The sequence below is a fragment of the Megalopta genalis genome, chromosome 15 (genome assembly GCF_051020955.1).
Source record: "Megalopta genalis isolate 19385.01 chromosome 15, iyMegGena1_principal, whole genome shotgun sequence".
NCBI lineage: Eukaryota > Metazoa > Arthropoda > Insecta > Hymenoptera > Halictidae > Megalopta > Megalopta genalis.
In genome coordinates this window covers 3,472,878-3,498,521 of record NC_135027.1, presented here as the reverse complement: position 1 = coordinate 3,498,521, position 25,644 = coordinate 3,472,878, and the positions used below count along the sequence as shown (strand labels likewise).

The 25,644-nt window shown below is 43.7% G+C and overlaps 1 protein-coding gene across 3 annotated transcripts in view; it reads right to left on the bottom strand.

The window, feature by feature from the left end:
- Nucleotides 1-25,644, bottom strand: part of LOC117229132 (uncharacterized) — a 128,783-nt gene that overhangs the window by 2,926 nt on the left and 100,213 nt on the right. For 2 of the 3 annotated variants that reach the window (XM_033485347.2, XM_033485356.2), the window contains exons 2-8: nt 16,426-16,515; nt 9,502-10,985; nt 9,182-9,429; nt 8,702-8,975; nt 4,397-4,842; nt 1,921-2,218; nt 557-682 (exon numbers count right to left, since the gene is read on the bottom strand). In XM_033485347.2, coding sequence (XP_033341238.2) covers nt 557-682; nt 1,921-2,218; nt 4,397-4,842; nt 8,702-8,975; nt 9,182-9,429; nt 9,502-10,985; nt 16,426-16,507 — 2,958 coding nt within the window. In that variant the 5' untranslated portion in view covers nt 16,508-16,515. The remainder of the gene's footprint in view (nt 1-556; nt 683-1,920; nt 2,219-4,396; nt 4,843-8,701; nt 8,976-9,181; nt 9,430-9,501; nt 10,986-16,425; nt 16,516-25,644) is intronic. The other variant, XM_033485366.2, reaches the window with a different exon arrangement.

The window sequence follows — 25,644 nt, the reverse complement described above, 5'->3', positions numbered from 1 at the left end:
TAAACAAATACGCATGTACCATCAATGATACACGTGGCACGGAACATGTTGAATCATAATTTTCGACTAAAGACACTTTTATCAACCGGGGAATTAACTTTCGTGTAACTCGTTTCACGATCGAGACTTTTTTCCTGCTATTGAGAAGTTATATTATTACGCTTGAAGTAATAAAAAAGAATCGCTGTTCGCTTGTCAATTATTTAATTTGACAAAACATTTTATGACACGTTTAGAACATGTATAAATCCGATATCTTCAATGTAGAAAGAATTAATTAGGCAAATCGAAATAATGTTCTTTGTAGAGCACATATTTTGATCGATAAATATTATAATAAATCGTCGATATCCTGCCCATCGATAGCTACTCTACGCAAGAATGCCAGCGAGTCTCACGTTTGCATCTCAAAAAGGAAGATTGGACACAGGAGAAACAAGTTGTCTCTCACGATTGCTGCAGGAGATTTGCATTCCGGGTAAATACGTCTAATAACCAGCCTATTATGCCAGCCACGCTGTTACCAGGCTGTAAATTATCGACTTTGAGGAATTACCTGACAAGAGTCCTGACCTCCGGTCTCGTATCCCGCGCACAGGAATATGTCTGGTATGAATTCGTGTCTACCAGCTCTCAGGAACATTGACTTACATCTATCGTTACTCACTATAGGCACGGAAACCTGAAACAATAGTCAACGATCAATTGACATCCATTGAACAGTCCACCGCTATCGCCACGACAGATGAAAGCTAATTTTTCTTTAATTCTATTTATTTGCAAACTTCCGAACGGTGATACGTAAATCGTCGGTCGGGTATTATGAAATAACAGTGGATGATCGCCCAGTGGTTCACACCTTTCGATAATTTAATATAATATAATAATTTCTCCCAGAAATGTTCGGAGGACGAAATTGAAACCGCAGATCTGAGAATAAGTCGCGATCTTTGGGCCTCGCGGCTTTTTGTACAACACGGGCTAGTCGGCAAAATGCTAGAATAGTGTTAGAATAATGCTAGAATAAAAACGGTGACTTAACTTTTTTATTTCTAATATTTTGCCGTGATTCGAAGGCAATTCGGAGGCCACTTGCCACGATTCGAAGGCAATTCGGAGGCCACATACTACGATTCGAAGGCAATTCGGAGGCCACATGACGCGATTCGAAAGCAACTTGGAGACCACCCTTAACATCGACGTAGCAATATATTACATAGGCGTAGCACTAGCACGAAATTTGGTATTTCAGGGAGAAATTACTGTATTATGTGTTCATTTTTTTTTTTTTAAATCTGGTGAAATCTAGTGGCTTCTAGCGTTCAGTAAGTTAACCGCTAGTTAATTAGGACGCTTACTAAGTTTTTCGTTGCACTTTATTGCAAAATTATTTTGCAATAATTTCTGTTTTCACTGGTGACATTTGTAGATCGTTTCTCACGACTTCGTTCGTAACAAACCACGAAGCGTTTACTATTGCGTGCAACACTTTTGCTCGGAATCTTTCCAATATTTCTACTTTAGAATCTAAAACCGAGCCTCATAGCGAAATTACATATGCTCAGATTAATTTTAACACGCATTTAGACCGCAGCAGTTTGTTGTCCAGAGAGAGAATTTAGACCCCTGACCAAGGTGTACCACTACATTTCTTTGCAATTTAAAATCTAATTCTTTTTCCCCGTTTCAAACGTGTGTTTCCCAAGTTATTCTACGATCACAAGAAACGCGCACCGAAATATTTCACTGCCTCTGCTCGCGGTATTCCGTTCCCGTTCAGCTGCGCGGGCGGGCAAAGCTAATTTAAAATCCGAATTTCCTGTGGCAAGATTTGGCGGGCTGGAACGCGCGAGTAGATTCCTCGGCCGGTGATTCTGTGTCGGGTGGTCGGGAGGGCGGGAATTTACGAGGGTAATTTACCTCCTGCAGCACGGAGGGCAGAGTGCCGCCCTCGCTGAGCCGTCCCCATCCGGTGACGGTCGCGTTCTCGCCGACCAGAAGGTCGTCGGTGGCTGGCAAGCAGATGGGCGAGATGTGCGGCGCGAACGTCAACGAGCTCTCCAGTCTCACCAAGGCTAGATCGTACTCGTACGTGAAGAAGTTGTACTTCGGATGGACCACTTTCTTCGCGACGCCTCGCTCGACGTAAGGCAGGCGTTCCTGGACCGACGAGAAGTCGTATTCACCGACGCGGATCCGGATCTGCGAAGTCAGCAGGCTGGAACACACGACCAACGACAAGCTCCCTCTGACTCCTGATCCCTGACAACTCGCAATTACATAATAATCGAGGGAGTCGCGATAATCACGCGGCTTTCAACTCGGTTTTCTCTACATGTAAACCGGCTCCGACAAGCGAATACTCGAGGCGGATTCGACTATGAGTTCACGAACGGACTGCAATTTTTGCGCAAGCTGAAAATTCTCTGCATCGATCGCAAGATCGTACAACAGGATTTTTGAATTCCTCTGGCGTTTATATTGTTTTGCGTTGCAGTCAGAAATGTGGAAAGTTCATGAAATAATGCTATAAATAACAATTCTTTCTAATTAAAAAATTTTGATATAGAGGAAGTTGAGAGTGGCTGAAAACGAATTAAACGACAAATTGCTGGAATTCTGACGGATTTTGCGTTCTCTTTCGCTAAAGAATTTTGTATAATTGCGTAAGAACCGCATTATTAGACATTGCGAATAACCTGAGAACTATTAAAGAACCTAAGAAAAATATCGAGTAGACTTGCAAGTTTTATGCACCGATGATACATTGAGCGAACAGCAGATTTTCTGCATCGATGAATAAATTGAGTGGGCTTCAGGCATCGACGAGAAACTCGCGATGAAATTTCGCACGGTAAAAAGTCTAAGAAGAGTATAACAAATTTTAAAAAATATTTGCACAAAGATCCTTTGATTTGGTTTCTCGCTTGACGTGGTCTTGCGCGGTTCACGCGACGCTACGGAGGTGAAACGCAGCGAGATACGCGGCCACGATACGCTATCGGCTCAGCATCCAGGCTAATTAATAGACACATCCCGGGTAGGCCGAGCGTAATACGGATAACAGGATCGGTTTTTGCGCTTCACGCGTGCTCCGCCGCCGACGGAAACTATTATCGAGTCATTCCGCGTGCGTCTGTCTGCTCTTATTTAGGGACTCTGTCCCGACTGACAGCAGAACTTAACACTTCCAGCGAGCCAGTGCAGTCGGTCGGTTTCGATTCAGCTTTTCACGACTACCATCCGACTGGTTCGCTGAACGATAACTCACTCGAGCTCGTTTGATTAGGCGATTACCGATGTTTGATCTGGCGAACGGATTCGCGCCGCTTCCGCGCGTACGTCGATCCTCGCGGAGATTAGGACTCCTTATCATCCCTCGTAACAAACTCGATCCTGATTCTTCTTTTCAATACAAATTTGTCTAATACGAAGGGAAGAGCACGCGGAAGTCTCGTAACGAAATCGTTCGTGGTTTGATAGTAAAAATGATCACGAAGCTAGCAAAAAAGGAAGCATTTTAGAATTTCGAGATACTTAGGTTTGTCTTTGATCGCTCATACCGATCTCAGTTTTTAAGTTACGCCTTTCTAAAAAATCACGTATCTTGTTCAAACGTAACTAAAAGCGTTAACAGAAGTCGCGCATCGAAAGCTCTCGTAGTTCCAGAATAAAAAAATCATGAAGCCAGCTAAAATGTAGCACTCTAGATTGCAACATCAAGCTATAGGACTCTTCTTTGATCGCTCATACCAATCTCAATTTTTAAGTTACGCCTTTCTAAAAAATCACGTATCTTGTTAAAACGTAACTAAAAGTGTTAACAGAAGTCGCGCATCGAAAGTTTTCGTGATTCCAGAATAAAAAAATCATGAAACCAGCTAAAATGTAGCACTCTAGATTGCTACATCAAACTATAGGACTCTTCTTTGATTGCACATACCGATCTCAATTTTGATGTTCCAACTTCGTAAAAAATCATGTACCTTACCGAAACATAACTAAAAGAATACACAAAAGTCCCACACCGAAAGCTTTCGTAGCTTCAGAGTAAAAAAATCACGAATCCAGCTAAAATGTAGCACCCTAGTCTGCTGCTTCAAGCCGTAAGACTCTTCTTTGATCGCTCATACCGATCTCAATTTTGATAATTCACCTTCCTAAAAATTCATGACCCTTGCCAAAACACTGCTCGAAGACTACGCAAAAGTCCCACATCGAAAGCTTTCGTGCTTCCATGGCAAAAAAATCCCGCCTGCAGCTAGATCAGCATCTTAGCCCGAACCTTTGAAGACACTCTCGTTTAAAAACGCCTCTAGCACCCAGGATTTCTTCTTTCATTATGAACTGCGACACATACCGAAGGGTCTTCTAATTGTTACTTATCTCTACTCACTCGTCAACGCAGTGGCCAGCCGTAGCGATCCAGTTCTCGTTGAGCACAGCGCCGCCGCAGCGGTGCGTGCTGGAGAACCCGAAGAAGGAAGTTCGTCTGACGGACACCTGCCAAGGCCATCGACCGAACGGCGCGTCCTTGCCCCCGACGATCCTGGTTTCCGGCCTTGGGAACAGGGGCGGGACGCCGCATTGCGTGCCTTTGCTCTCGTCGGCCGCGGAAACCGTCAGCACCGATCCGGTTGCTTTGGTCGGCTCGCTGGTAACGGTCGTCTCGGGTCTCGGCGTAGTGGTCGTGGTCGTGGTCGTGGTGGTCGTCGTAGTCGTCGAGGTCGTCGTCGTCGTGGACGTCGTGGTCTTCTTCGTGGGTCTCGGCCTGGCGGACGTCTCGAAATGGGACGTCGTGATGTAGTGGGCCGAGCCGAGCGGCTTATGGAACTCGGTGCTCTGCGGAACAATTCAACAATGAATTCAACAATATCTTGGCGGATATTTTACGGTGATCATCGACGATGATCTAGGGAAATTTGGCCTTGAGTAAAATTCTGTTCTTTTGCCATGATAGTTCCGCCAAGTTTCTGCTGAGTGCCGAATATCAAAACCTAATAATATATATATAATAATACATATATATATAATATAATATAATAATATAATATAATATAATATAATATAATATAATATAATATAATATAATATAATATAATATAATATAATATAATATAATATAATATAATATAATATAATATAATATAATATAATATAATATAATATAATATAATATAATATAATATAATATAATATAATATAATATAATATAATATAATATAGTATAATATAATATAATATAATATAATATAATATAATATAATATAATATAATATAATATAATATAATATAATATAATATAATATAATATAATACAATATAATATAATATAATATAATATATATTATAATATATATGTAATAATATATAATAACATATATAATAATATATAATAATATATATAATATCGAAGTTATTTAATTGATGAAATCGAAACTAGAAAGTTATAATTTGTATAGGAAATATTACTGTAACTTTCCCGTGTTCTAAAAGTCCCAGTAATAATCAGTTTGTTGAATATATCACGATAAAAATGAATTTCGAATTGCTCTGTCTGATTGCTGGAGCAGAATCTACCGACTCGCGCGAGCAGAGAAAAATTGAGCTGTTAAATCTTAACGTTCCACCTAGAACCTTGCGAAACTCGGAACTTTTTTTGCATTAGTTATAACAGAACTTCATTGAGTTTTCAAAGTTGCATCGCTAAGGGACTGGGACGGCAAACCAGTGCAAAATATGGTTCCTTCGGAAGCACCCTGAGTCATTTAACTGATCCCATTGCATCTGTTATTAAATCTTGTACTATGTAATGTTCATTTCTTCCGGATTATGTGTATATTTCGCTTGTACGATTTAAGAGAGTCTAACAGCGCGTAAATAAATAATAATAATATTATTAATAATAGTAAAAACTATGAGACGAGTATAAGAAATGGAAAATCGTATATATTATATAAATTACGGTATAAATTATGAACGATGTCGTCGCAGATATTTTCGCGTCGCAAATAATAATTTCTGTAAATTCTGCAAATTCTGTAAATTCTATGAGATCTGTAAATTCTGCAAATTCTGTAAAATTTGTAAATTCTGTAAATTCTATGAGATCTGTAAATTCTGCAAATTCTGTAAAATTTGTAAATTCTGTAAATTCTGCAAAATCTGTAAATTCTTTAAAATCTGTAAATTCTGCAAATTCTGTAAAACCTGTAAATTCTTTTATATCGATCACGTTCAATCCGTATAGCGTCTCAAATTTCCTATCAATCAACGCACGCTAAACCAGCACTACAAAAGAGCTTATAAAGCTCGTTAATAAATAATAATAATAACAAAGACAGATCGATCGTCGGACACGATGTTCTAACCGAATAAAACTCGGGTTGCCGTTGGTATCGGCGGTTTTATATTAATTCTCTAAATCGCCGGCCGTTCCCTCTACTTTGTAGTGGTTCGCGGTGCTCAATGGACTGTGTAATCGAATGGCCGGGCCTTATCGGGGCCCGCGTTCTTTGTCGCGATGCACAGTAACCGCGGCAAAAACGGCCGACGGAGATCGTCCGGAGCCTCTCGACACCGCGTCGATTCCGCGCCGATTCCGCTCGATTCCGCCTCGGTTCGATTCGACTCGGCAAGCCGGGCCTTCTACATACCGATCGGATCTAATAACGTCCCGGCCGGATCACCGGCCGATCAAGGATGTAACGCGATAAAGCTGTTCCTCGCGCGCAGGATCGATCCTTCGATTAGATACCTCGCGGAGCGTTTTAAAGAGAGAGAGAGAAAGAGTGAAAGAGATAGCGTGGCGAACAGACGAGAAGAGAGGAGGGACGAACGGGGAGGAACAGGATGGTTTTTGCGACGATGGGCAACCGCGCGTTAAGAGCCGTCCAAGGATTACGGATTCCTCGCTGTTCCGGATCGAGCGTCCGTTCGAATTGAAATTCGAATATTCCCCCGGCTCCGCGTGAATTATAGCGGAGCCAGGGGACCGTGTGTTATTCGAATAATGCGGATGCCGGCGTTGTTCGCTGTACAGTTACGAATATTCACGACAGGGTGCAGGGGAACGTGTCGGAAAATACTTGGAGCGGCGAGGCGCTCGGTTCTCGGGACAAATTGCGCCGTCGACTATTGCTCTTCGATGTTTTTACATCGCCGGAGGCGTTGGCCCTTCGCAATTGATTCCCCAGATGGGACTGTCTCGCGACAATCGTCGAGGCGAGCAGATATTTCGAGAAATTCCTGGATACCACTTGGAATCGTTTATCCTGCAGATGTATTCGCTGTTCGATGCTTATGGTGGAATTGAAGCTACTTCAAGGATGGTACACCACTTTTCTGAAATTGCTCTTCAAGTGGGACCGTCTAGCGACAATGATCGAGGCAAACGGATATTCTAATTTTGAAGACTACAATAAAAAAAGTCTCCCTAATTGACGCTCGGATTACAGTAAATTCTCCCTAATTCGCGCTCGGATTGTGCACAAAAATGGACGATTTGGGAAGAGGAGACACGATTGTTCGAGCCTTGCAGCTTGTTTTTATCGTTTCTGATTGTTAACAACTGTAAAAACGAGCCGCAAGACTCGAATAATCGTATCTTCTGTTCCGAAATTATCCATTTTAGAGGACAATCTGAGCGTCAGTAAGGGAGACATTACTGTAATCCGAGCGTCAATTGGGGAGAAGAGACGTTATGGAGAGAAGTTACTTTTATAGTTATAAATTGTCCACAATGATAAAAACGAGCCGCAAGGCTCGAACAATCGTATCTCCTCTTCCCAAATTATTCATTTTAGAGGACAATCTGAGCGTCAGTAAGGGAGACATTACTGTAATCCGAGCGTCAATTGAGGAGAAGAGACGTTACGGAGAGAAGTTATTTTTATAGTTATATATTATCCACAATTATAAAAACGAGCCGCAAGGCTCGAACAATCGTACCTCCTCTTCCCAAGTTATCCATTTTAGTGGACAATCTGAGCGTCAGTAAGGGAGACATTACTCTAATCCGAGCGTCAATTGGGGAGAAGAGACGTTACGGAGAGAAGTTATTTTTATAGTTATATATTATCCACAATTATAAAAACGAGCCGCAAGGCTCGAACAATCGTATCTCCTCTTCCCAAATTATTCATTTTAGTGGACAATCTGAGCATCAGTAAGGGAGACATTACTGTAATCCATCGAGCGTCAATTGGGGAGAAGAGACGTTACGGAGAGAAGTTATTGTATATCTAGAGTCATTTATTCAGAACCTGTGGAACTATCGAAGTGACTAGAAAGATAATACGGTGTCACATAACCTCTACAATAGTTCTTTAGACGAGACTGTCCGACGACAATTATCGCGGCAATGGAATATTTCGACAAATTCTAGGATTCTAGCTAGTATCGTTTATCCTGTGCATATTTTCGGTGTCCCAAATTTCTCGTGGCATTAAAATTGCTAAAAAGATCATAGAGCGTCGCTTTGCCTTCATAAATGTCCCTTGTCCGGGACCGTCTGTAAATTCTGTAAATTCTCAGGTCCCATCTGCAGCCACTTAATCACCCATCGTTACGACTAATACGCTCCGTGAATCATCGAGCTGACAGTGGATCGAGTAAAGATTTCGGTTGGTTAAACGGGGATTAAACGGGGTTCACGTGGCGGGATCGTTGACAAGTGATACGAGTCATTGACTGGACATACTTCCTGTGGTTCCGTGGGCTTGAAACTGGGTCGCGGAGGGAAGGCTTCAGGGCCGTTCTGAAGGAGACTAGGATTGTCCGTCCAGTGCGGTTTCAAGGACGGTCTGGGCGGCGTCCAGCTGTTCTCCGACCAGAAATGGGAGCTAACTGGCATCGGTTTAGCGGTTTCCAAGGAGCCCGACGGCTTCGTGGACGACGACGGCCTTTGTTTGGTGATGAACGCCGGTTCTGTGGTCACCTGCCAGTGAGAGGTCTGTGGCACGGATCCGGCTGCGCTAGAATGAAAGAAAAGATTGAAGCTGTTGCCCGGAACTGCCTCCATTCCTTGTCTCTTCACTCTACGCTTCTAGGCGGATCTTCGAGACCTAGCTAAAAAGACCCTTCGTCAGGGTCGCTTTCGAGTACACCGTGAAACGAACGATTGCTCGACGAAAGGATCGAGCTACGATGGCGAATGAAACATAAGGACATAGTCGAATACCTGGTGGTAAACTGGCTGCTGGCTAGGCTCGGCCTGATCGTCGGCGGCGTCTTCGAGGCGTTGGTCGGCTTCGAGACGAAGTTCGGCCTTGAGTCGTTCATCGACGTTGGCCTGTAGGTGGTCGTCTTGATCGAGAAGTACGGTTTCGAGAAGTCCGTGGTCGGTTTCGGCGACACCGGCTTCGTCGCCCATTGCGGCCGCTCGGTGTGGATGAAGTTCAGGTTCGAGTGAGGCTCCTTGACGGTTTCCTGCGACACGGAACAGCCTTAAAAACATAATCAAAGCGATCGATTTCCCTCCCGACGAAGCGGAGTTCTTACGTTTTCGTCAACCGAATTGACGCTCGGCCGATGCACGGACTCCTGCACGGTCAGATCGGCGTCCTCGGTCTTCCCCTCGTCCGGCCTCGTCTCGATCGGTCTTTGGTTGCTCGGCCTGTTCGGCCTAATACCTTCGTCGTCGTTGGACGCGTGCTCCTTACCCGGCAGTCTTATGATCAACGTGTTGTGCCCAGTGTCCACCTTGTCCTTGAACCCTTGGTGATGGCCCTGGAACCCGTCGTGAGTAGTCTCCTTCTCCTTAACAGCCGTGTGCTGGCTATCGTCCGGCCTGGTCTTCTGTTGAGGACTTTGGACGTCCGGTCTCTTGGTACCCTGAGTTTCCTCCCAGAAAACAGTAGTGGCTGGTTTCTTCGTGGTGTGGACGAACGTAGAGAAAGAAGAGCTGGGTCTCTTGGTGCTCGGAGGACCTTTCTCCCAGATCTCGACCGTCCCGGGCCTTTTGGTGTCCGATGTCGGTCTCTTGGTGCTTTGAGTCTCCTTCTCCCAAAGACTAGTGGACCCGGGTCTCTTGGTGCTTTGAGCGTCTTTATCCCAAAGACTAGTAGATCCTGGTCTCTTGGTGCTTTGAGCGTCTTTATCCCAAAGACTAGTAGACCCTGGTCTCCTGGTGCTTTGCGTGTCCTTGTCCCAAAGACTAGTGGACCCTGGTCTCTTGGTGCTCTGAGCGTTCTTGTCCCAAAGAATAGTGGACGCGGGTCTCTTGGTGGTCTGAGGACTCTTCTCCCAGTGATTGGAGCCTGGTCTTTTAGTAGTTTGAGCCTCCTTCTCCCAGTGATTGGAGCCTGGTCTTTTAGTAGTTTGAGCCTCCTTCTCCCAGGAACTGGTGGAGCCGGGTCTCTTGGTGGTCTGACCCTTCTCCCAGGAGTCAGAACCCGGCCTCTTGGTGCTCTGCGGTCCCTTCACCCAGTGATCGGTGGACCCGGGCCGCCTCGTGCTCTGGGAGCCCTTCTCCCAGAAGTTCGGCGAACCGGGCACCACTTGCACCCTGTCCTTGTGGTCCGACGTCGGCTTCGCGTGCGGCCTCTTCTGCAACGGCCTCCCGGAGCCGGGCGACAATGGTTTATGGGGTCTGCTGGTCCCGCCGGGAGGATCGTAGCTCGACTGATGGTGACTGGGCCTCGGGGTCGTCGAATCCGTCACCAGGAAGCTGGACAACGAGGTCAACGTTGGCCTGGTCGCCTCGTTGCCCAACGCTTCCGCCAGCGTTGGCCTCAGAGGATCGGAGGACGACGCGTGCTGCTGCTGCTGCTGATGATGATGATGATGGTGCTGCTGCTGTTGATTAGGCGCGGTGATCGAGTTCGTCGTCGAGTTGTGCACGCAGCAGCTGCCGAACATGAACGTGTCCATGCACACGCCCACGTGCGTCCCCTCCGACTTGATGCACTCCCAGACGAACATGCACGTGCCCTCCTTGGTCTCAGCGCCTGGCACTCGGCAGGGCTTCGGGGTGATTTTGTAACCTGCGGAGCAAACGATCACGATCACCCGTCGGCTCGAATACGTGTGTTTGGAGGTTTCACTACTTTCTAAACGGTCCGAGTCTTCGTTTTGCGATCGTCTTTTTGTTGTTTCGCGAAGACGGTAAACGTTAATGATACGATTATTTTCATTCCTGGCCTCCATACGCTCTTTTTACATCGATTCCCCTTTCCACCGGGTGTTGCGGCTTTTACTATTTTCTAGTTTAGCGCTCTATCTATAGGCAATTTGTTTCGGCCCGTTCTCTTCGGATATTGGATTCTCATTATCTCCTTAACGTCGCCGACTGGAAATAGTATCTGAACTGCTGTCACGATAAAATTGAATAAAGACGTCGTTACGTTATTATCGACCTGCTAAATATAACCGACGGAAGGAATACATTCGCGTTGAACTCTCTGTACCTTCGAGACGCGTTGCCATCGAATCGGACCGCATCCTGTCCGAGAGACGCGATCAGTCGATTTCCAACAGCTCGGTCAGCTGGTTCGCGGATAACAGAGACATCGTGCCGCAGAATCCGCGCGAAAAGTGACTATGTGGCTCGGCACGTCCCATAAAACATGTCCATCACCGAAAGCCCATATTTCAAAGTGCCGGTGACGAGCATCCGCGGACGTTTAGCGGTCAGTGTGACAGCCAGCGGGACACAGTTAGCGCGACAGCTGACATCATCCGCCGCGGTCAAGGTGTTAAAAACCGGACCGTAAACGAGCGTAAAAATCATCGGAGGGGGAATTTACGGGAGCCGATCTCCGGGACGATCGCGGCACGGCTACCGCAAGAAACGCGGCGATCGAATTAAGGGTCGAAATGTTAACTGGCAGCGAATAGAACGACACACGGTCCCACAAATCACCTGGCGATGCTGCTCGCGGCTCGCGGCTGCCGGCCGCGGACTCGGCTGATTGATTCCCCTTCTATCTCTCGTTTCTCTCTCTCTCTCTCTCTCTTCCTCTCTTTCCTGGTCTTTCTCTCTCTCTCTCTTTCTCTATGTCTCTCTATGCCGCTCTTTCCTTTTTCTCTTTCCCTCTTTCTTTCGCGTTCTCTCCCTTCGCCGTTCCCCGTGGCCGCGAGAGCACCGGCCGAAGTAGGCCAGCGAACATACAATTAAGCCTGCCGACTAATGGGAGCATTTACGTCTAGATTAGAATCGATTCTTAACGACGCCCGGCTGCGATCTCGGGGCAACGAGCAACAGGAAAATTGTTTCGCGCGGAATCGTTCGCTGCTGACTTCCAATCTGCTATCTCCTGCTCAGGCTCGCCGAGGTGCGACCCACTTCCGAATCCTCGTCAACAATTAGGGTAGCGGAGCCGGTTACTGTGGGGTGACCAATTGCCGCGTCTTTGATTTCCTTTCGTAATTAACTTTATATTTGCATTGAATTTAGACATATTTCGTATTCTTTCGTTCTGTTTGTTTCTGAATCGTCGAGCTTTTGCTTTGTTTTCGGACATAATTAACTTTGCATTCATCGACTAAAACTTATTACATTTTTGTATTCTTTTCAATTATTTATTTTCTAATCGAAAGACTTAATACTTAAAACTAAGTTACTTAGTTATTAAGTTAAAACTAAATACTTAATACTTAAAGACTTAATCTTATCCGAAAATAAACGAGACAAAAGAATACGAAAATGTAGCACAGTAATATCTCTCGAATTGACGCTCGGATTGTGCACAAAAGTGGACAATTTGGGAAGAGGAGATACGATTATTCGAGCGTTGCAGTTAGTTTTTATAGTCACCGATTGTCAAGAATTATAAAAACGAGCCGCAAGGCTCGAATAATCATATCTCCTCTTCCAAAATTGTCCATTTTTGTGCACAATCTGAGCGTCAGTTAGGGAGACATTACTGTATGTGGTATTCGTTAAATATAAAATTGTATTTGATAAATATAAAGTAGTATTCGACGAATATAAATATAAAGTAATTGATCACTCTACGATAATCGGCTCTGCTGCTCTAATCTTTAGCTGTGCTGACTCCGTAAAAAGTATTAATTACATTTTAGAGAAACCGAGACCAAGTTCCTTGAACGACATGGACTCAGTTTATAGAATCCGCGTAAATTTTTAATTTTCGTGAAACCAATACGAAGTTCCCGAACGAATTGACATGGTAGAAATCGCATGCAATCTTCGAGCATACTTTTGATCATATTTAGAACATGCTATCTGCTATCGAAGAATATCTACGGTAGAACTTCATTCGCACGAACTCGATGAGAAATAACTGATTCATATACAACTGAGTAAGATCATACAATAAGAGTCCGCTGATTATCTCTTCGGTTAAACGAATTTAACCGAACCGTTTACCCCTAGACGTTCACATAACCGAAGTAACACTCGACAGTATTTCAGAAAAGTTCAGCGAAAGATCCATAAATTGCTCAAAATTTCATCGCAACAAAAGAAGTTCCGACGACCGTAGTTCTACCATACCATCCTCCGACTCGTTGAAATTTTTATTCGAACAGGATCGAGTATACCCGGGGCTCCCGTCTCTCGCCGCTCGGAAGGTCTTCGTTTCGCATGGCGATAGTTATCGGGACGAGCAAGCCAATATTCGTCTTAATCACTTCGGACGAGGCTCGAGGATCTGAAGTAGTAGCAGGGTCGGCGGGCACCTCGACCGTTTCCGGGCTGGAAACGAGGAGTTCTGGCGGAGCATCGAGCCGGGATTTTCGTCGATCCGCTAATTAGGGGATCGCCGAACGATTCTCCGGTCCAGGACCGGTAATTGGGACGTCGTTAGCGCTCGCAGATCCGATCTACCCGGCTCCCAGTGTTCCCGGTGAAAGTGCCGTACTACGTGGTAGCCCGGGGGAAAAACGAAAAATCCTGGCCGGCGGGAGGACGGCGAAAGGGGTGGGGTGGTGGGGGAGAGGGGCAACAGAAAAACGAAACTTAATCGCGGAACGAGTACGTAGACCTGGGCCAGGTCGTTAACCGAGTCCCGCGTATGGCCACTGCAACGTAAATTGCTTGCGGTTCGCGGTGTGTCTACCTTCACGGTCTCGCTTTCTCCGTTAGAAATATGCTCGTATCGCGTTCCCGGGGCCCGGCCGCGTTAATTAAAGAAAAACTTTATCGCGTCCGACGTTCGTACCTCTTCGGGGGAACAATGGGGATGGGGGCCGACCGCTCTGTGTGTCCGCCGCTTGACGTCGTCTACGTGGCGACGTAGAGAGTGTTACTCTTTTTTTTGCAGGAAAATCGTGTTAATCCCGGAGCAAAGGGTTTCTCACGGTTCCGGGCTCCTTTGAACCCTCTGTTCGACGACGCTTTTTGCTTCCGTTCGAACGGTCCGTCAGCCTGACGAAGTTGCTCTCGGTAGCCGACAGTTTATGCTCGCCGACGGAGAGGCGAACTTTGTGTACTTTCGCCAGTTTGTTCTCGAACTCCTTCGGAACGTTTTGATCATTTTGACGAGCTGAGAACGTTTGTACGACGGAGAGAATATTGGCATCGAGACGGGTCTCTTCGAGATTTACGTGGAACAAGAGGAACAAAAGGAGCTGAATTTATACGCGTGCACCCCCAACGATGAGTTTCCGCTCGCGCGTTTGCGATTAATCGCGCGTGTCCTGCAAACCTGACGTTGTATTTGTACATCAAGAGCAATATTTACCAGCAAAGAATGTTGCTTTAATTGCTTGAGCGTGCGATTGCCTTGCATTAGCGAGGCGACGCAGTAAACTAGAACCGAAGTCACACGTGACTTTCCCGCTATCCTTTCCGCCAGCTTTCCCACGGACCGATGTTTCTCGATATTAAACCGTTTAATAGACGTCCAGACGCATAAAGATGTCCAACATTTATCGGTAAATAAACATGATAAATAGATCGCGCCGTGTATCGCGGCCGGGCCGCGAAGATAACGCTGTCTAAAGCTTTGATCGCTTCATATCATTAATATACACATCTTTGCCGCCGATGCGCGCTCATGCAATTCAAGCAACAACGTTTCGATACTAAACGTTGCTCGTAATCGCCGCGAACGACATTAAATTTGTAAGGCAACACGATAAATCCGTGAAATAAACTGCGCTCGTAAAAGATGATTCTCGGACGGTGTTCGCGGACAAGTGTACCGGGGATGGGGGAACTTACGGCCGGGGGTGTACGATCGAAAAAATTCGCAGAGCTCCATCGACGAAAGAGAGGAAAAGAAAAGAAGAGAAAAGGAAAAAAGGAAACCCGCCCGATAAGATAGCCGCGGCGCAGTGTCTAAATATTTACGACAGCGCCGCATTCATTAGGCTCTCTCTCTCTCCGCGGGTACAGTTAGCGCGTATGAAAACTGCTCGAAACCGCGTTACAGTTAGATGAAAACATCGCCGGATAGGTGGCTGAAAGGCGAGTATTTCAAATCCATTTCGACTGGGATCGGTACCGTAAACAAGATATAAATTTCGCGGCTCGGGAGTAGCGCTATCCGTAGCGCACAGGTGGAGTTCCGGCGCGGCACTTAGCGGCTTTAAACGCGGAATAAATTCTCGGACGGCTGGTATCGCGGAATTATGCTGGGATCAGCGAAACGACGCGAGCCGGTGCGTGCGAAAATTCAATGGAAAACATTCCTCGGGATTATTCCTTCGGAATGAAATCGCGGGGAAGCTCCTGAAAAATGGAGGAAACGGAGAGAGAGAGAGAGAGAGAGAGAGAGAGAGAGAGAGAGAGAGAGAAGAGAGAGAAAAGAGAGAGAGAGAGGAGAGTGTACGCCCCTAACTCGCCGCGAGAAAACCGGTCGCGTTCTCAGTCGAACAAAGACGTGACCGGAGAACGAGGCGCAGAAGAAGAAAGCTCTTTCGCGGGGCAGATAAATAATTATCCGCGAGCGGGCCCCGGACCGTCAAATAACTGTTATTTCGCGCGATAAATAAGCGCCGCTCGGAAGCAATGATTTCGAATAATTCGTCGTTTCTTCGCGATCGAGTAACGGGAAGCCGATAGCGTTATCGGCGATCATTATTCGACGATTAGACCGGCGCTGCGCTGCGCGGCGCGGCGCGGCCTGGTTCGCTCCGGTCATTGAATGTTAATCATCTTTTCGACGGTGAGCCGCGCGCGAGATTCGATTGGGATCGATCGCCCGCGGCCCGGTGCGCTCTCGCAAACCGATTGGAAAATAATAAACGGCCCCGCGGCTTCCTGCAGCCGTCCGGCCGGCCGGTCGGCCGGCGCGGATCGCCGGATCCGCGTATTAAATTCGCCTCGGGACGGCGAAGATTGTTTGATTTCCCGGCCGCCGCCGTGTCTAGATCCATCTAGGGTCAGCCGGGATCAACGACGGGAACCCGGAGAATGTCCCCGAGGAGACCGATCCGGGGACACGCGCGATGAAAGAACGCGCGTCTCGCTACTGAAATACTCGCGCCTCGGCCACCAAAACGAGCATTACTGACTGTGACCTCGATTCAGCGTGCTGAGGGACCTGGCGATGCCCGACCACCAGAGGATTGTGGCCACGTAACCGATCCACCGCATCCTGATCCCTGAAATCAGAAAACTTCGTGTCAGAGAACCCTCCTCTCCTTGACGCCGCCGCGAAACGTTCCGTAAAACGGCACACTTTTCGATAGAGATCGTGCAACGACCGGTCTCGGGGGAATCTGTTCGTTCGAGTTTCGGTTGCGCAAAAATCTGCGCCTTATAGTCTATTGTCTTCACATTTGTACAGGGTGAACGAGATACAGCAAAGTCTTCCTAATTGGCGGTCGGATTGTGCACAAAAGTGGACAATTTCGAAAGAGGAGATACGATTATTCGAGCCTTGCAGTTAGTTTTTATAGTCACCGATTGTCAAGAATTATAAAAACGAGCCGCAAGGCTCGAACAATTGTATCTCCTCTTCCCAAATTGGCGATTTTTGTGCACAATTTGGGCGACAGTTAGGGAGGCATTACTGTCACTAGACGATTTCGAATAGTTCGCTTGTTCTTGACACTGTCAAATGTCAAATGATGTCACATTAAAATATTGTTTTGCAACGATGCGACGTTGATGCGACTCTTTGAATATAACAATATATCGGTGATCTTGACATAGCGAGAACGATGTTCTTTTTATTACAATATTTATCCCTTTGGATCGAAAAATCGTATCTCCTCTTCCCAAATTGTCCACTTTTGTGCACAATTTGGGCGACAATTAGGGAGACATTACTGTCACTAGACCATTTCGAATAGTTCGCTTGTTCTTAATACTGTCAAATGATGTCACAGTAAAATATTGTTTTGCAACGATGCGACGTTGATGCGACACTTTGAATATAACAATATATCGGTGATCTTGACATAGCGAGAACGATGTTCTTTTTATTACAATATTTATCCCTTTGGGCCGAAAAATCGTATCTCCTCTTCCCAAATTGTCCACTTTTGTGCACAATTTGGGCGACAATTAGGGAGACATTACTGTCACTAGACCATTTCGAATAGTTCGCTTGTTCTTGACATTGTGAAATGATGTCACAGTAAAATATAGTTTTGCAATTACGCGACGTTGATGCGACACTTTGAATGTAACAATACATCGATGATCTCGACATAGCGAGAACGATGTTCTTTTTATTACAATATTTGTCCCTTTGGACCGAACAATGTTTTACATCGACGTTCTCTCGTGTCATTGAGAACAAATGAAACGAACAAAAGAATACAAAATGATCTGGTCACGTTGTTCCAATTGCGGTGTTTCTTTTCCAGTTTCTGCGGAGAACGTTCAATTAAAAAAGCAAGCGTAAAGCGCACGGAAAACAGTGAACACGGCACGAAAACATCGTTCGCCGTGCAGTTTCTTTTTCTTTTTCACGGAAAGCGTATCGTTTCGATGGGCGAACGGCATTCCCGCGATTAAAATAATGTAACCGAGAAGATCGAACGCGTTTCGATCTCGGCTCACGGCGCTCTTAAAGCGCGATAGCGATTCAGGAACGAATGCCGAACATAAACGACACTTCGTGGAGCCTAAACGGTCGCTTATGCGCGGAGGACTGCGAGCACACGTCCCCGACAAACCAGTTCAGCTATCATCGAGGCAAGTCGTGACGTCCTGAAATCGACTCGGGGACAATGAAACCTCGTCGACGATCTCGTTCCGAATTCGATCGTCCCGGGTCGGAGCGATCGAGAAAACGCGCGCGATCCTCGGTGCTGGCCGGGCCGGGTCTCGCGCGAATGGCCACAAGCACCCCGTAAAACAATATTTTCCGGCGTGACCGTTGCCTCATTATCATTTTAAGCAGATCGGGGACCCGCGATCGAGAGATCTCGCGGCTCCGATTCCCCGGGAGAATGGGGCTTGCTCTGAAAACACTGATCCCGTGATCGTCGAGGAGCCAACGTCGACGCGTTTCACGCCACGTTAATCAGCCGAGCACCGTTCGACGCGATCGTCTTGGCAGAATAAGTGTAACACACTAATACTGTAATGCGATGTCGAACGCGACATGGCTCGATCCGTCCGAGGTATCTTTATCCGATTAAGACAATCCTATCGGACTGTTCCTGCGTTTCTTGCGAACACTTCTCGCCCGGATAATGCTGTTACTGATAGAGTAGCGGTGTCAGTTACTGTGCCTTTGGTTTCTTTTCGAGCATAATTAACTTTCTATTCATCGAGCGAGACATCTTCAATTTCTTTAGTCAAAAATAAACAGAATAAAAGAATATAAATTTTAATACGATAATTCGACAAACTAATGTTTATTTTATTTTAATATTAAATATTTATTTCAATATTTATTTTATTTTATTATTTAATATTTATTTCAATGTTTATTTTATTTTAATATTTATTTCAATATTTATTTTTTTTAATATTTATTTCAATATTTATTTTATTTTGATATTTATTTTATTTTAATATTTATTTCAATATTTATTTTATTTTGATATTTATTTTATTTTAATATTTATTTCAATATTTATTTTATTTTGATATTTATTTTATTTTAATATTTATTTCAATATTTATTTTATTTTGATATTTATTTTATTTTAATATGGCAATTAATATAATAATTCGATGAATATAACAAACCAAAGGCACAGCAATTGGTCACTCTACTGTAACTGGGCTCCACTATCCTATTAGATAATAATCGTTTCTCCATTGCGTTGCCGCTTCAACAGTTTCACCTTCGCAAAGCGATTGTCGCACACGGAACATCTTTTTATCAGATAATTAATTTTCGTGGGAATTTATCGACCCACATGGTAGCCAACTGTTTTCTTCAATTCCATAGACGTTTCTTTATTATTTAAAACTGATTACACGTTTGGTTGTTAACACAATGATTAATGAAACTTCGTTAGGATATACAAGGTGCTATAATAGTCTGTCTAGCGGAGCGAAGTTTGCCAGCACCCACAAGGTGCTACATCAACCGAAGTTTCCTGAGTCTACTAGGTGCGACTGTCTATCCAGCGTACCAAAGTTTCAAACAGGATTATCAGAGATCCGATAATTCTCGAACATAAAGGAGAACGTTATTGATTCCCTCGAGTTTTATTTATTTACTTGTTTGTTTACGTATACACGGGCTCCAGATCGTTTTTAGTGTAGCAAAAATGTAAAAAAGATTATACAACAATTATACAAATAATTGCACGTTATACAAAAGTTGTTCGTTGCACAGAAATTATACGTTACATAAAAATTATATGTTACACAAAAATTATACGTTGCACAAAAATGACACGTTACACAAAAATTACACGAACAAAGAACGCTGTGTACAGTAATTTCTCCCTAATTCGCGCTCCGGTTGCGCTCGAAACTGGACAATTTGGGAGGAGAAGATACGATTAATTTTTTAGTTATTTACTTTTTAATTTTATTATTATTTATTTAGTTTTTATAGTTGCCGATTGTCGACAACAATAAAAACGAGGCTTGCGCCACGAATAATCGCGTCTCCTCTTCCCGAATTGTCCATTCTCGTGCGCAATCTGAGCGCGAATTAGGGAGAGAAATTACGGTACCTATAAAATTGCTTCTCTAATGATAAGATCGTGCGAGCCCGAGGAAAGTAAAAGTCTCCGATCTCGAGTAGCATCGTCTAAAGTCTAGTTTGTACCGAAACCACGGTTACCCTCGTTTGCCCCGAGCATGGCTGATTCTTCGATCCGGAAAAAGCGAACGATATGTAGGTCGTAACACCGAGATCGACTTATAAAGAGGCTCGGACCGTGCAATAAGTCAGCTGCATTCAGGTCTCGCGTCCCCCCTGTCTTCGTCCTGACTGCTTTACATCCGTCTTCCCTCGACAGTCCGCCCGAAAGTTGGGGGAAATCGGCTCGCCGAGGTTTCGCAGTACCTTAAATGACTTATGGGTAACCTTGATACCCTTTTTGTCCCGGGGAATACTTAATTGTCCGATCCGCTTTCCAACCGATCTTTCTCCGACAGCGAGGAACCCGTTCGTACCCGTTCCGATCTTCCAAACGGCTTCGGTTTTTATGCGAGCGAGCGAGCGAACGAGCTCGTTCGTTCGTTCGTTCGTACGCTCGCTATGCAGAGAACTAGGTTTATCAGGGAAAAATTACGTCGTAGATCGGGATCGTAAAACTTGCCCAAGATCGACGTTGCACGGCGCTCGAGCGGATCGCCATCGTTCCGAACGGACTAGGAAACGAGGATGATGATGATCGTACGAACCGTGAGAACCGTAGTTTCTACGTTTCGTATGATTTCGTTTATCGGCCGTCGTCTATATAATAAAATCTCGGATAAAATAGACGATTAGCTTCCCGGCTGTTTATATCACGTATCTGGCGTAACTTCTAGGGATCGTAATTGTTGGACTGCGAATTTTATGCGTTCGCGTGGAAAGTGAATAGAGGATAAGTGAAACTTACCCTCGTTTAGGTATAAATTTATCTCGCGTATCCGATCGGTTACGATAATTGCTGCAATGTAGGTTGTGACGAGGGATCGTTCGCGAACGAACGGCAACGCGAACACAGTTTCATGCGAATAAAACACGGAACGATGCGACGTAACGACGCTGTGGCGAACCTATTTAACCCTTTGCGCTCGACTGGCGACTCCGACTCATCGTTTAAAATTGTTACGTAACGTGTCAAAATAATTTTAACGTTGTCGAATTTGTTTGTACCTTAAAAACTGTTAAAAATTAAAAACTGCTGTTGTCCCACGTTTCATAAATTCCCATAATGTCCCACAATTCAATTTCATAGATATAAAATACATTTAAGTCGTACAAAATGAAGGTACTGTAAGTCGGAGGAACTATTTTGAATTCAGAGTTAAAAAGGCTTCGAGTGCAAAGCGTTAAGAGTCGTCGTATTTCAACAAATAGGTCATATAAAAAATTTGAAGACTTTTGAAGAACTTAAGGATATTGTTACATTTTCAACCTATTGTTATTATCAAAAGGAAAAAGACATTTTCAACGAACTCACATTCCTTACAATTAATTTAAACAGTTTTTATTTCTCATAAAGATCCGCAGTCTGATAATTATGCTCCGATGACGTCATCTCGTAATCATTTTCTCAGCAAACTTTATCTTTTCATTTACCAAAAGACTGTTTTAAAATACCATTGACCCAAAACGTCTTCTTAACCCTTTGAGGATGAATGTCGACTATACCACGACTATACTACGAATGTCGACGAACTATGTATATTAATCCAGAAGATGTAAACATATAATTTAATTACATATTTAACAAAAGATCAGAATATATTGTTCATTTTGATATCATCAAAATCTTCGCCACATAATCTAGTTCTCCGTAGAAAATATTTTCAAAATGCTCTTCCGCGAAGAGTTAATCGTCACATAATAATTGATTTCGACCCGCAGTTAAAAAAGGGTAGCCATCGCCTAATCTAGACCACGATTTAACCGAAACGACTTCTTAACCCTTTGAGGATGAATGTCGACTATACTACGACTATACTACGAATATCGTCGAACTATGTATGTTAATCCAGAAGATGTAAACATATAATTTTTTAATTACATATTTAACAAAAGATCAGAATATATTGTTTATTTTTGATATCATCAAAATCTTTGCCACATAATCTAGTTCTCCGAAGAAAATATTAATTGATTTCGACCCGCAGTTAAAAAAGGGTAGCCATCGCCTAATCTAGACCACGATTTAACCGAAACGTCTTCTTAACCCTTTGAGGATGAATGTCGACTATACTACGAATGTCGACGAACTATGTATGTTAATCCAGAAGATGTAAACATATAATTTAATTATGTATTTAACAAAAGATCAGAATATATTGTTCATTTTGATATCATTAAAATCTTTGTCACATAATCTAGTTCTTCGAAGAAAATATTTTCAAAATGCTCTTTCGCGAAGGGCTAATTGATTTCGATCCGCAGCCAAAAAAGGGAAGCCGTCGCCTAATCCAGACCACGAAGAAGCCGAGCCAACTGTCCAATAACGTCATTGCACCAAAATCGTGCGCCAGTTGCGATTAACGCGGAAAATTCGCGATAAAAGTCCGCCGAACCCTCGAGAAGTCCCCGAAGAGTCGCGCCACCTGAAAATCCCGGTTCCAGCGTCGTTGCCGAGGGTCAGGGAACGGTTTCGCTTAATTTCTCCCGTCGAGAGGGAAAATGTGACCTCTGGTTCGTACTTTGGCACGGCACCAAGGCACGCGAGGAACGTGCAGCATTAGGCATGCTTATTAGTAACAGAAGCCGTGAGGTAGCGAACTCACGGACAGGTCGGGGCGGCGGGGAGCCGGGAGGTAGGAGGGACGCCGACGGTAAACGTATCTGCACGCGCACCTGTCTCTATCCGTGCATCAGAAATCAGCGGGACCAGTCGCGGCGGCTCGCCGCGGAAAAGGCAATATAACCTGGCGGACCGCGCGAGTGCAAACCCGCGCGCCGCGCCGCGCCGCTGAAACTGGACGCACGCGTGCCTCCGCTCTGTGATGGGATTAGAGGACTTCGGTTACCCGGTGGCTCGCGCGGCAATTTGCATGATTCGAGGAGATTAACCTTGGACGCGCAACAATGCCCCGGCTGTTGGTGCACGACAAGCGATGACGACGACAAGCGACGACGACGATGACGACGCCTCGCCGCGGATTACGGACCTGTCCCCGCGATCGAAACGTCCAGCTTATGTCGCCTGTGAATCGAACGGTCATGATCGCCGACCGAGTCTCAGACCGGACAGGGTTTTTGCTCTTTTCAGTGTCCGCGTTACTGTGGAAACCCGGATTATCCGATATCTCGGAATTACTTGTTATCTGAGAGCGTTTGACGCGCCGAGCACCGGAAATCGTCCCCTAGAATTGCCAAAAAATTGAGGTAATTCGATTAACCCGTTGCACTCGAAGCTATTTTAACTGTAAATCTAAGATAATTTTTCTGACCTAAGCTGTCTCTATTTTATATGACAGAGCGCATTTTATGCGTGTGAAATTGAGTCTTGTTTATATATTATATACAGTTATATACAGTTATACTTTTTTATTATTATAGATATACTATTTATTACAGTTATACTTTATTTATTATATACAGTTATACTTTTAACGATTTTTCAAATCTAAATTTTGACGATGTAAGAATTATATTTTGGAATGTGATGCAAACTTTTTTAGTGGTGCCTCGGCATTCACTACTCGCGCGCAAAGGGTTAATATCCGAACGATAGAACTATCTGACAAGAGCATAACTGAGTAGGTGTGCTTAGAATCGCTTATAATTTTTTGACACCCTATTTTTATATACTTCCAAGTTATTCTATTAGCCGCCAGAGACTTCATACTCGAATAACAATTCTTATACTTTGGGTCTAAATGGACCCGGTCCCCGGTATCTGATCGTTAATGAAACTGTGAATTAGAAAGTTCAGATTTATCACAGTGGATGACAGTAGAACTCTTTCGCATCCGAAACATCCTGGTTAATTTCAGTTTGTTCGAACATATTACAATGAAAATTAATTCTTAAAATTGATCAAAAATTAGTGTCACCCATATGATGAGACCGATGGGGCGCCCAACGTGCTTAATCGTGTCTAAATCGAATACGTTGCACGCCATTTTATTTTACCTGTATTTCTTCATTTTTCGTCGAATACAAAAATTGCGTTAATTACCAAACCTTTTAATGACCGGAAAAAACGATAAATTTTATCCCAGATCGCTTAAGGGGTTAATCAGGAATTCGTCGTTAACTTCAGGTGCCGAATTTTCGCTGGCTGTTACTAGAGATCAAGGTCGAAGAAAATTGAAGAATAAAGCAGGAAGCGTTTTATCGTTTTCGTTGCCTGCGACGAAAGGAAACCAAAGGAAAAGTTTTTTCGATTCTTCGTGTTTCTCTTGTTCGGTATTTAACCTTTTAGGCACGACGCGCCACTATAGTGGCTTCCGCGGATGTCATCTCTCTGAACGACGCGTCACTATAGTGACTTACTCTAGTAGCTCACTCGGTCATCGTTTGAATCCAATAATCGTTTTCATATGCATTGTTTCACACTTCTTTTGTCTTCACATCGATTTAAAATATACAGACTTATCTTAACAATATAACTGTTAACAATATAACTGTTAACAATATAACTGTTAACAATATAACTGTTAACAATATATAACTGTTAACAATATAACTGTTAACAATATATAACTGTTAACAATATAACTGTTAACAATATATAACTGTTAACAATATAACTGTTAACAATATATAACTGTTAACAATATAATTGTTAACAATATATAACTGTTAACAATATAACTGTTAACAATATATAACTGTTAACAATATAACTGTTAACAATATATAACTGTTAACAATATAACTGTTAACAATATATAACTGTTAACAATATAACTGTTAACAATATATAACTGTTAACAATATAACTGTTAACAATATATAACTGTTAACAATATAACTGTTAACAATATATAACTGTTAACAATATAACTGTTAACAATATATAACTGTTAACAATATAACTGTTAACAATATATAACTGTTAACAATATAACTGTTAACAATATATAACTGTTAACAATATAACTGTTAACAATATATAACTGTTAACAATATAACTGTTAACAATATATAACTGTTAACAATATAACTGTTAACAATATATAACTGTTAACAATATAACTGTTAACAATATATAACTGTTAACAATATATAACTCTTAACAATATAACTCTTAACAATATAACTGTTAACAATATATAACTGTTAACAATATATAACTGTTAACAATATATAACTGTTAACAATATAACTGTTAACAATATATAACTGTTAACAATATAACTGTATCTTAACAATATACAGATAGGATATACAGACACTCTGTACAGTACATATCAGACTCTGCCGTCCAGAGAAATAGCCACACGCAGAATTCAGCCGTACCTAAAAGGTTAAATTATCAGGCCCCAAATCGGCAACAATTTCGGGCAGCTTCGCAACGAACGACCGACGACCGTTCGCTCTGTGAAATTTCTGTGAAATTTCAGTGAAAGAACATGGTGTTTCTCGGTTTGCAGAACGTCGGACGGCAACGGGCCGGTGTAATTCAATTAGCCGGCAGGTGCAGGCCGCCGATGAGAGAAAAACGGCGAGCCGAGCCATC